Source organism: Grammomys surdaster, unplaced genomic scaffold (genome assembly GCF_004785775.1).
Source record: "Grammomys surdaster isolate TR1022 unplaced genomic scaffold, NIH_TR_1.0 133, whole genome shotgun sequence".
In the NCBI taxonomy this organism is placed as follows: Eukaryota; Metazoa; Chordata; class Mammalia; order Rodentia; family Muridae; genus Grammomys; species Grammomys surdaster.
The window spans coordinates 3,972,441-3,983,241 of record NW_021604591.1 but is presented as its reverse complement, the minus strand read 5'-3'; the positions used below and the strand labels follow the sequence as shown (position 1 = coordinate 3,983,241).

General features: G+C 46.9%; 1 protein-coding gene across 3 annotated transcripts in view; it reads right to left on the bottom strand.

Annotated features, from left to right (window-relative positions):
* Positions 1–10,073, bottom strand: part of Sema4f (ssemaphorin 4F) — a 27,526-nt gene extending 17,453 nt beyond the window's left edge. The window contains exons 1-5 of one of the 3 annotated variants that reach the window (XM_028762406.1): positions 9,765–10,073; positions 7,282–7,433; positions 6,150–6,209; positions 5,837–5,935; positions 1,369–1,462 (exon numbers count right to left, since the gene is read on the bottom strand). In XM_028762406.1, the coding sequence (XP_028618239.1) occupies positions 1,369–1,462; positions 5,837–5,935; positions 6,150–6,209; positions 7,282–7,433; positions 9,765–9,933 (574 nt within the window). In that variant the 5' untranslated portion in view covers positions 9,934–10,073. Of the gene's footprint in view, positions 1–1,368; positions 1,463–1,695; positions 2,652–5,836; positions 5,936–6,149; positions 6,210–7,281; positions 7,434–9,764 lie in introns of those variants that run through there. The other 2 variants (XM_028762408.1, XM_028762407.1) reach the window with 2 other exon arrangements.
* Positions 10,074–10,801: the final 728 nt, after the last annotated feature.

The window sequence follows — 10,801 nt, the reverse complement described above, 5'->3', positions numbered from 1 at the left end:
AGATAGATAGATAGATAGATAGATAGATAGATAGATAGATAGATAGATATCTAATGGGATTTTCTAAAATGTCTTCACAAAGCTGAGGGTAAAGCTCAGTTGCAGAGGGCTTGCCTAGCACACACGAAGTCTGGGTTTCATCACCAGCATTGCATAACGAAGACGCAAACCTAGCATTCCAGCCTTTGAAGGTGGAGGCAGGAGGATCAGGAGTTCAGGCTTGCCTTTGGCTACATATTGAGTTTGGGGCTAGCCTGGGCTACACATGACTTTGTCTCAAAATAACCACAAAAAAAGTATTTGAAGATTATATAGACAGTTCTATAAAGTTACATGACAAAGTTCAAAATTATACTTCTGTCAGAAATTAAATACTTTAAATGTTACAGTGCGCCCATAAGATTACTACTCTGTTTGTGGCTCTTCTGCACTGCCATGAGGAAACAACTGGTTTTTCCTCTGAATTCGGAAAGTCTATCTACATGAGGTACCCTCCCCTAAAATATGAGTTATATAGGACAAAAACAATCTGTTCCCTGTGCCAAATGTCATTCCCTAAGAGAACTCTGAGCGGGGTCCACTCTGAGCAACTGCAGGTGGCTCCTTCAAAGAAGGTAACGGAATAATTTGAAAAACAGCCACTCCCCTGAAGAAGTAAGAAAGGGCCAACAACGTGTGCTTACACGTATATGGGTGTGTGCACACACATCTTAAAGGCTAAGAAGGAACATCCTAAAATACTGGCAGTGGTTTTCTAAGTAGAGGTATTCTAGAAGTGTATTAAGTGATAGCTATGGGAAGCATGGGGCCACTTTGCCTAAATTAAATCCAACTCAATTTAAAATTCCCTCATTCCCTCCCTGCAGTCGTCACATTTCAAGGGCTTAACAGCCAAGGTAGCAAATGGCTACGGAATCAGACAAAGCGCTCAACCATCTCAGTTGTCACACAAAGGTCATTGGGACTGTGCTATTCTACATTACGTCTTTTTTTAATGCTCTCTCCAAATGTATTACAATATATGCTGCAGTCAACCCCTCTCTCCAAATGTATTACAATATATGCTGCAGTCAATCCCTCCTGCAAACGGGAGTGGGTGCTGTGAGAGAAAAAATATGGGGTCCACAGAAGCAGCAATCACACTAGAGGTGCAGAGGCTGCAGTCTCTACAGAGGAGCCTGGGGAAAATAGCAGCCTATGGAGACATTTTGGTAGTCACACTCGCTCGGGGACATCAGGAAAGGCTGAAAGGAGACATGAGTGCAGTAGAAATCCCAAGGGAAGAAGAGACACAGAAATTCAAGCAGCAGGGGTGGGGAAGGACGTCGTTAGAGCAAGAATCAGTGATTCTTGGCTCTCCCCACTCACCAGCCATTACAGCTGCTGACCGTTGAGCTGGCTCAAAAGGACATTTCCCCCGGCCACTCTCAAGTCTTTCAACCTGCTGGAAACTGGACACATCCTACAGATCAGAAGGGGAGGGGGCAGGTGGTTTAGGATTTATGGAGAAGGTTCACAGTGAGAATTAAACATAGGATCAAATGAAGGAAAAGCCCATCTCCACCCATATCCCATCCACCCCACTCCCGTCTCCGTATCCACCTTACTCCTGCTCCTCCACCCACTCATTTCTTTCTCTGGTTTATTCCTCTTTGCCCCCAGACCTGTCCTCCACAGTTCCCTATGAAAGCATACCTAGAATAGCCCTAGAAAATACCATGAAGCTGGACATAGACCTTTCCTCTGAAATTCTGGAGTCTGTAATGGCCTAGATGTGCTACAGCCAAAGAGGTGGAAGGAAGCAGACAGCCTTTTGAGGGCCAGCACTCTGAGGAAGGGCAAAGAAAGCCGTAAGTCTATGGGGACCAGCTGAAGCCCAGGGTCTTGAACAGAGAGTCACTCTCCCTCAGTTCCCACCCAAGGATAGAGGGGAAGGCCAGGGTTCCACATCCAAGCAGAGAAGGAAACTGAAGTCAGTGAAGAAGGACTAAGTCTTAGATCATGTTCTAAGAGATTGAGAGATATGTATTTCTTCTTCTTCCAGGGTCCTCCAGAGGGTGGGAGGTGGCAGACATAAGAGCTCCACCAGGGTCAGTCACAAGTGACTTTAGCGTACAGCACTAAGAGAGTCTCAAGACAATATCTAAAAGTGGAAATGAAGGATGCTTTCATGCTATGACTCAAAGGAACATTACTGCAGTTGGTTTCAAATCAAAGTTACAACATGGATATGCCAGGCATGCTGTCTCTAGCTCACAAACAGACCTCCACTGTGGCTCTAGCTTCATTGTTCTGATGACAGTTAGGGGTGGTAAGTAACAATGTGTCCCTTGAGCCTAATGCTGTTACTGGACTATGCCTGTCACTCCTCTCTTTGCAGCAGATGGCAAACAAGGTTTGATCCACTAAGACAATTCTTAAAGAAGGCCTGGGAAGATGAGGGGTGATCTGTTGGCTTCTCCAAAAGGAGAGATTGGATCAAAAGAGTGTTTTGGAATGAAAGACCCCCAAAGAAGGACAGCACTCCACATGTGTGACAGATAGAACATCCTTGCCCGAGGAGAAGGATGGTGGTTTTTGTGACTACCAAGGTGCTCAGGCAACCTTGAAGTTCAGTTAGCACCTACTGTGGCTGCACTTCTCTTCCAACCGAGCTACTCCTAGCACCCCCAATTTACTGCCATACTTAATCTTCCAGAATATCTCTCTCTCTCTCTCTCTCTCTCTCTCTCTCTCTCTCTCTCTCTCTCTCTCTCATGCACGCACGCGCACACACACACACACACACACACACACACACACACACACACACACGGCCCACCATTGCCCATGTGGTACAAACTCTAACCCAACCTACTTCTTTCTTACTACCTCTCAATATGATCTTTGTTCTGTCCAAACAAAGTACCTATTGTTCCAGAAACCAAACTGTTTTCCCATCCCTGTGCCTAAAACTGTTCCCTTCCATTTCACCAAAGACCCAAGATGGGCCTTTTCCTGATCCCTATTCACTTCAATCTCTGTGTATCGATGGGCATGTTCAATTCATTTCCTTGAAATATCCCACTCCTTGGCTCTGAAAACTCTCTTCCTGGAGTCTTTCCTCCAATCTGATATTTGTTTCTCTAGCTCCTTCTTTTGCTAGCTCCACCATGTTTATCCTTAGGCTCTATCTATGGTCTTTCTAACATGTCCTCAAACATCCCATTCATTCTTATATTTCCAGTCTTTCTATGTAAACCACTGGCCCAACTCTCTGAGACTGATGCCCTCCAATGAGTCCATATTCCATCGACTGCTGGGCTTTCTCACAATACTTACCTGCCAGTTTCTTATATCAAGACTAGCTCCCTCCCAGTTTTCCCTATGGCATAACCATATCATCTAATCTTCTAACCTTTGAGAAATAGGTTCAGATTATCCTCTGGTTATCAAATAGGTTCTGACTATTAAAATGACCTTGAACTAGGGTATGAAAATGGAAGATGGTCTCACTGGTTTTCTCTATCTGTATGCAGAGATTCTTCATTACATCACCATGTCAGTAGACAATCTCACTGTCAACTCTGGTGAAGGCAAGTCCCTAAAGGTGAAATCTGGGGATGGATAGGAAGGCTCTCCTGAGCAGTGAAGCTGGAGTTGGTCCTTTGGCCTTACCCGAGAAAAATAAACAGAAGGTGTTTCCTCTCCCAGATAGAAAAACAACAACAACAGGATTCTCCAAGATGACTGAATCATGTCAAATGCTATAAGAGATCAAAGTCAGACGAAGCCCCTTAGGTTGCAGGCTGGCCATACAGACAGGGTTATATTATAGAACATATCTAGACCAACCGAAGTTCAAATATTGGCTCTGTTTCTTCCCTTCTAGCTACATAATATTAGCCATAATATCTAATTTCTCTTTTCTTGCATATAAAATAGAAATAAATCATACCTGAATAACATGATATGGTGATAAAATTAATTGTGAATATAAGGTACCTAAGCCTGCAACAGAGTGAGTGGCCATTGCTTCTCTGGTCAGTATTGAAGCCTAGTATTTTTCTCTTTTAATGCCTGGAATTCCCTCAACAAATCATGTGTGATGGAAGCTGGCACTGAAAGACAGCTCTCTTGCTAAAACCGTTAGCTCCAGGGTTTCATAAGGTCCTTCATTTCTCCACAGTCATCACACACTGAGTTGTGTCTAGATCAAAGATGTCAGGGAACAGTTATCCACAGCCTCAGCCTCATTACTCAGGGTGCTTCAGCACTAATGGAAAGCAGGAACATAACCAAACAGAGTAAGAGAGTAAAAGCAGAGGAGGATGTCCAAAGGGTCCACAGAGCAAGAGCAAGCTCACAGTGGATCCTGGCAGGCTATTAGAGCTAATCTTCTCCCTCCAGAGAACGGCCCCTCGGTTCATGAGTCTGTTAGATAAAAGGCTTCAGAGAAAACGCTGCAGATGAAATGAACTGGTGGGACACAGAACCCTGGCCACACTCTTCATTACCTAAATCTCTCAAGAATAGATAGGGGCCCAAGACACTCCAACCAGCGCAGGCATTCACGGAATATATTCCATCTTGGTACTTTGGCGAGGACCCACTAGGGTCGCAACTCAGAGATCCAAGGAAGAAAGGAAAGTCCAAGGAGATGAGCTGGGATGGTCAGAGTATGCCTGAGCAGACTGGGAAAAACAGCCCTACTACTTTGTGGGCCTGATGGCAACTATAGAGAACTAAATCCTCAGTACGGGTTGATAGGATTCAGAGGGTTCCAAGTACTATCCAGAATGAATAAACTTATCCAGACTTTTGTAAAGAGCATGTGGAAAGAATGCAACAAGCCCAACTAAACCTGAGGAAAGCCATGAGGACTGCCTGCATCCATCCTAAACCCGAGACAGGAGGATGCTGTAGAAGAGAGGGTTTGAGGGATACACACTATCTAGGCCCAAATGGATCACTGTATTAGTGCAGACTGCAGAACAGTCTAGTCAATATCTGTAGTTCAGGATCAAAGCCAAGAAAGAAACATGGTGGACACCGCTGTGTGCAAAGGACGTAGCCTTTCTGACTCACCCCAGAAATCAGTCACAAGTCTGCTGCCAGAAGACCAGTGGTGACCACTGTACAATTCACAGCGAAAGGTCAGAGTTCCAAACATGTAGTTGTGACTAGACTAGACATCACTAAGAATATATCCACGCCAAGCCTGCCTGGGTTTGAGGGTGGGAAATCCCACAGGCTTTCACCGATAAACAAGCTCTAGAAAAAAAAATGTGGTTGACAGGGTGGCTCACCCCAAAGATTCAGAGCACAGAGCCAGCTGGTACCACATTACAGGGTGGTGACATCAGAAGTCATGAGAGTCACACCCTGCAGAGGATGGGGCTGGCAGAGGATGACAGAAATGATGAGGCATGCTATGGGAGAAGAGAACCCGAGCTGTTCTAATGAAGAAGCAGGCTCCAGCTGCTGGGCCGAAGCACCTACCGGACAAAGAAGCATGTGTGTATGGCTTCTGAAGCATCTCTTGGATTTGTCCAGTTCCGAGGCCAACCAGCAACCCTAACCCCACTCACTATCTCTCTTCATCTTGTTACACTTAGCATAATCTACCCTCTACAGACAACCCCCCTTCCCCACTCCAGTAGCCTTCCCCTGAAGGCAGACAAAGGCCCTACCCTATGAAGACATCCTTTACCTCCTAATACTTATCCTACATAGTGGTTGTCTTAACCATGCCCAACATGGTCACCCCCAAAAGCCCCTTCCCACCCTCCCACCCACCACCCCCAAGTAACTCACACTGCTGCAGGCTCCCTCTCCCTCTGCCCCTGTCACTCACAATAACCCCGCACTTCGGATCAAAAGCGAAGGTGCCGCACGTGAGGAGATGAGAGGCGTTGGCAATAGCGAGAATCTGGATAAAATTGTGACATTCTTCCTGGGGGTGGGGGGGTCAGAGATGGTTAGAATCAGAAGCAGTGGGGATGAGGAAGGACAGCAGTGGGTACAGATAGTTAGAGGCAGCCATGATATGGGGACGTATGGGCGATGGTGTTAGAGTCTTTGCCTGGACCCTTCAGGATAGGAGCACTGCTGGGGGCTGGGCCAAGATCTCCACAGACACTCAAGAAAGCGTGTGGACTTCCACCTACCTCTTTCTTGCCTTTCTTCCTACAGTTCTGTCTGTGAGTCTCAGGCACCATCCAGTCGATCTGAGAAAGAAGAAGAACTCATTTCCCCAGGTTCCTCTCCCGCCCCTGCACACTGAGGCCAGGGGAAAAGAGACAGTTCTACAAACTTCAACAATCTGGAAACTTCTAAGATTCCCCACTCTCTACACTTCCTTTCCAACTGGAAGTCTCCCACCAGCTAATGAGTAACAAAATCAACTGTGAGATCAAAACCACATTTTTACTTTGAGACAGGGTCTCAAGGCATCCCAGGCTGTCCTCAGACTGGTTATAGGGCGGAGGATGGCCTTGAACATCTGATCACCTTGTCCTCTCCTCCTCAGTTCTGGGATCACAGGCATATACCTCTACAACAGACTTTATGTGGTGCTGGAGAGCACATGCAGGGATTTGTCCGTGCCAGGCAAGCACGTCACCCACTGAGTAAACACTCAACCCCAAACCACATTTAAGGAAATAGAATATATCAGAAGTTATGACTTTATGACTGACTATGCTGTTCCGAGTTTCCATCAGGACACATTTACAATTCTGTGCACTGTGCCACAGTATACTACAGTTCTTACTAATACACGGTGAAATCAACTTCCAAACTCCCTATCTCTGAAACCCACCATACTAGTGATACCACTGCCCACTGCCCTTGAAACATGCCACTGAGCCCTTCTGCCATCTTTATGCCTCCCTCAGAGCATCCCTCATCACGTCTCCCCCTCACAGCAGACACAGGTAAGAAAACCCCCTTCCCATGATCTCCTCCCTTACTGGTAGACAAGGGTTTTACACCTTGTGAGGGTATCCTCTGCCCAGGCCTCTACTCCATACAGTGATGCTCTTACCGATACCCACCACAGTCACTCACAGAAAACCCTTCCCACCACCCACCACCCCCAAGTAACTCACACTACTGCAGGCTCGCTCTCTCTCTCTCTCTCTCTCTCTCTCTCTCTCTCTCTCTCTCTCTCTCTCTCTCTCTCCCCTTCTGCTCCATTACATCTTTAGTTATTATGAAACTCTCACACCTACATCCCTCAAGATGATGGATTGAAATGTATGCTACAGGCTCTGGGTTACCCCCACTGTCATCTCTCACCCTTCGGGGTCGTTCCCCAGAGAAGGGCAGGGTTAAAGCAAAGATGCTGTCCCGCGCACCGACGTAAAGTGTGTGAGATGCAGGATCCACAAGGAGAGCAGAGTAATTGTACGTATGAGGGGCCGAAAACCGGGTGAGACAGGAGTCAGCCTCTGGCAGGAAGAGAAGGGGAGAGAAGAGTGACATCAGCCATCCTGTCGGAAACACCGGGTCCCCAAAAGGGGTGATTTCTGTTGTCTTTCAAGGACTATTTATTTGGTAGCCAACAAGAGGAAAAACAGAACTTCCACAAGCCAACCATCTTCCTGTCCCCCCAGTGGAAGATAACTGAGAAGGCACACGACCCAGTCAGACATGCTTTTTCTATAAAAAGAACACTATAAAAACAATTGAACAAATATTAAATCTGTCACTTCTACTCATAGCAATGTGATATGTACTTTAAAGTACCTACAGAGAGAGTATAAGTACTTTCTGGATGTGCCTCTTTCGCTTTTTCTTTCTTTCTTTCTTCCTTTCTTTCTTTCTTTCTTACTTTTTTTTTTGAGATAGACTATCATTATGTAACCCAAGCTGGTCTTGAACTCAAAAACCTCAGCTTCCTGACAGCTAGGATTAAAAGGTGTGTATCGCCACAGCAGGCACTATTTTACTAACACATTTGGAGTCCACTTCCTGTCTCACCCTACACTCTTGACTTCCCCTTGCCCATTAAACCTGAGGCTATAATGGATGGACAGATATGTGTTTCGGAAATAGACTAGCCTGGACTCAAGCATGGCTCTTTCCCTAACCAGCTATGTGCACTCTGAGAGCCTCTGCCTCCTCTTCCTCGCAGGGTGTTGGGAGAATTATGTGAGGTAACAAGTGGACATGCCACCATCTCACAGACACATCCTTCCTTCCTTCCTTCCTTCCTTCCCTCTCTCCCTCCCTCCCTCCCTCCCTCCCTCCCTCCCTTCCTTCCTTCCTTCCTTAGCACACATTCCATCTAGACTCAGACTAAACTCATTATCCGCATCCAAAAACTTAACTATTGCCAGCCTGGTCTACAGAGTGAGTTCCAGGACAGCCAGGGCTACACAGAGAAACCCTGTCTCGAAAAAGAAAAAAAAAAAAAACTTAACTATTTAAAGTTTACAATAACTTTGTGTGAATCTCTAGTTCTGGAGAACTAAGCCATGTGTGTTACCTACTCTGCTTTGCCTTGCCATCTAGGCCTCTCTGGATCCCTGGATATCAGTGAAAACTGGCATCTGTAACTCTCTTTGTGACATATGGATTCAGCACAAACTGAAAGTCCAGAGGTTCAAGCCTCAGCTTTGCCTTCTGGACTCACAGCATCCACAGATGTCATTTGGCCTAAGCATAAGCTTTACGTGACTGTGACTCAGTTCTGAGTTGTGGCTTCATTTGTACCTACTGAGAAGAGAACACTGTGCCACACTCATGTCCACGTCAGCAAAGAGTATTTAAACTGTAAACACCATTTATGCCTTATAGCACTCCTGGCTCATTCCATGTCTTCATAAAGAACATAACCCCTATCCTGTTTTTTAATACATAATTTTTAGGTTTTGTTTATATATATATATATATATATATATATATATATATATATATATATATCCACAGAATCGAAATTGCATGTGGTTGTAAGCTACCGACATAGGTACTGGGAACAGAACTCAGATCTGGAAAAGCAGCCAAGTGCTCTTAACAACTGAACCATCTCTCCAGCCCCCTCCTTTGTTTTGTGTGAAGAACTTTGAATTGGCTCATTGAAGTGTTTTCTAGCATTCAAAGTAGGGAATGGGCAGAGGGAGCAGCGAACATTCGGGAAATTAAAGTTAAAGAGAGAGTTGATAGCGGAGGATGGGAAGGATAGATGTCGGCTGCAGGGAAAGTGGGCTGGAGGGATACAGGTCTGGATGGTGGTGGGAGGGCATTTGTAAGGATGACGGGGAAATGAAGCTGAAAACACACGGAAATTCTGGGCTAGAGATCAAAGTGGGTCTTGATCCATTAGACTGAAAGAGAGAGAAGATAGGGAATAGCATGGCTTGGAAACGAAGTGATGAGTGTAGGTGTATGTGCGGGCAACAGAGGAATAAAGGACTGAAATGGACAACCTTGGGCAATCCCCAGGCCCTCCCTGGGCCTCAGTATCCAGGTCTGCAGGGTGAAGGGCTGCATCCTGCTGAAAAAGGGGGGCTTCGGGAGCACCCTGGCTGTGTCTTAGGAGCTGAGGTGCGAGGCCAGGTTGGGGGTGGGACAGGTGGGATGGAGTGGGGTGGGGTGGGATGAGATGAGATGGAAAGGTACAGGGTAGAGGTCTCAGCTTTGGTCCCAGAGGGGTGTGCACCATGCAGAGGGGCCCTAGATGCTGTCACTGGGCTTAGCAGGGCAGGTGGGTGTGGGCACCTGCTGGCAAGGGCAGGGCACCGTGCAAAGAGCTGAGGACAAGGGTCCCTGCATCTTACCGGAGATGGGCAGCGAGGTTCTGGGCACCGAGCGGGGGACGCGGCCGCACACCGGGGCGCTCAGCATCGCCAGCAGCAGCAGTAGCAGCGGCGGCGGCGGCGGCGGCGGGAAGGGAGAGACCGGAGGCGGCCGGAGGCCCGGGCGGGGCCGCTCGGCCCTGGCCAGCATCTCTGGCTCCGCCTGGTGCCGGGTGGGGCGCGTCCGGCAGCCTCTACTCAGTACCGCTACAGCGCGGGCCTCGGCCCCTCTCGGGTACCCTCGGCCAAGCTCGGCCTGCAGCGGTGAGATGAAACACAACCCGACTCCTCCCACTCACAAAGGAACCAATGGAGAGCCGGTTTCTTCCTATAACCAGTCAAAATTGAGTGGAGGCGGGACGAGGAAGAGAGACCCAACCCAGGTGTAGGCGGAGCTAGGACAGGTGTAGGTGTGGGTTTCTTCCTCAGAAGGATGGAAATATTCCTAGGCCTGGACCCACTAGTGAATTTGTAGCAGTTGCTTCAACTCCTCAAATATCCATATCTGTACTACTAGGAGCATATATGTAATACTAGGAAAAATATGTAAGTATGAGTGCAGGCACCAGAGTTTTCAGAAGTATTTCTTTGTTCCTGCAAGATGGCTCAGTGAGTAAAGGTGCCCCCTGCTAAACTTGACGTCTGAGTTGGATTTCACAACTACCCTCTCTCCAGGACCTCACGACATGGAAAGCAGAGAATCCACTCGCTCAGATGGTCCTCTGACTTGGTACTAATGGCCCCCAAAACACTTACACACAATAAATGAATTAAAGTGCAAATATACGTATGAGTAGATTAATTACTTTTCTCATTACTAAGATCCAACTTAAGGAAGGGTTTATTTTGGTTCACAGTTGGAAGATATAGTCCACCATGATGGAAAAGAAGAGTGGTAAAAAATTGAGAAGTCTAGTCACAGTGCATCTGCAATAGGAAGAAGAGAGCAAATGAGGTTATTTCTCTCTCTGTCTCTCTCTCTCTCTCTCTCTCTCTCTCTCTCTCTCTCTCTCTCTCTC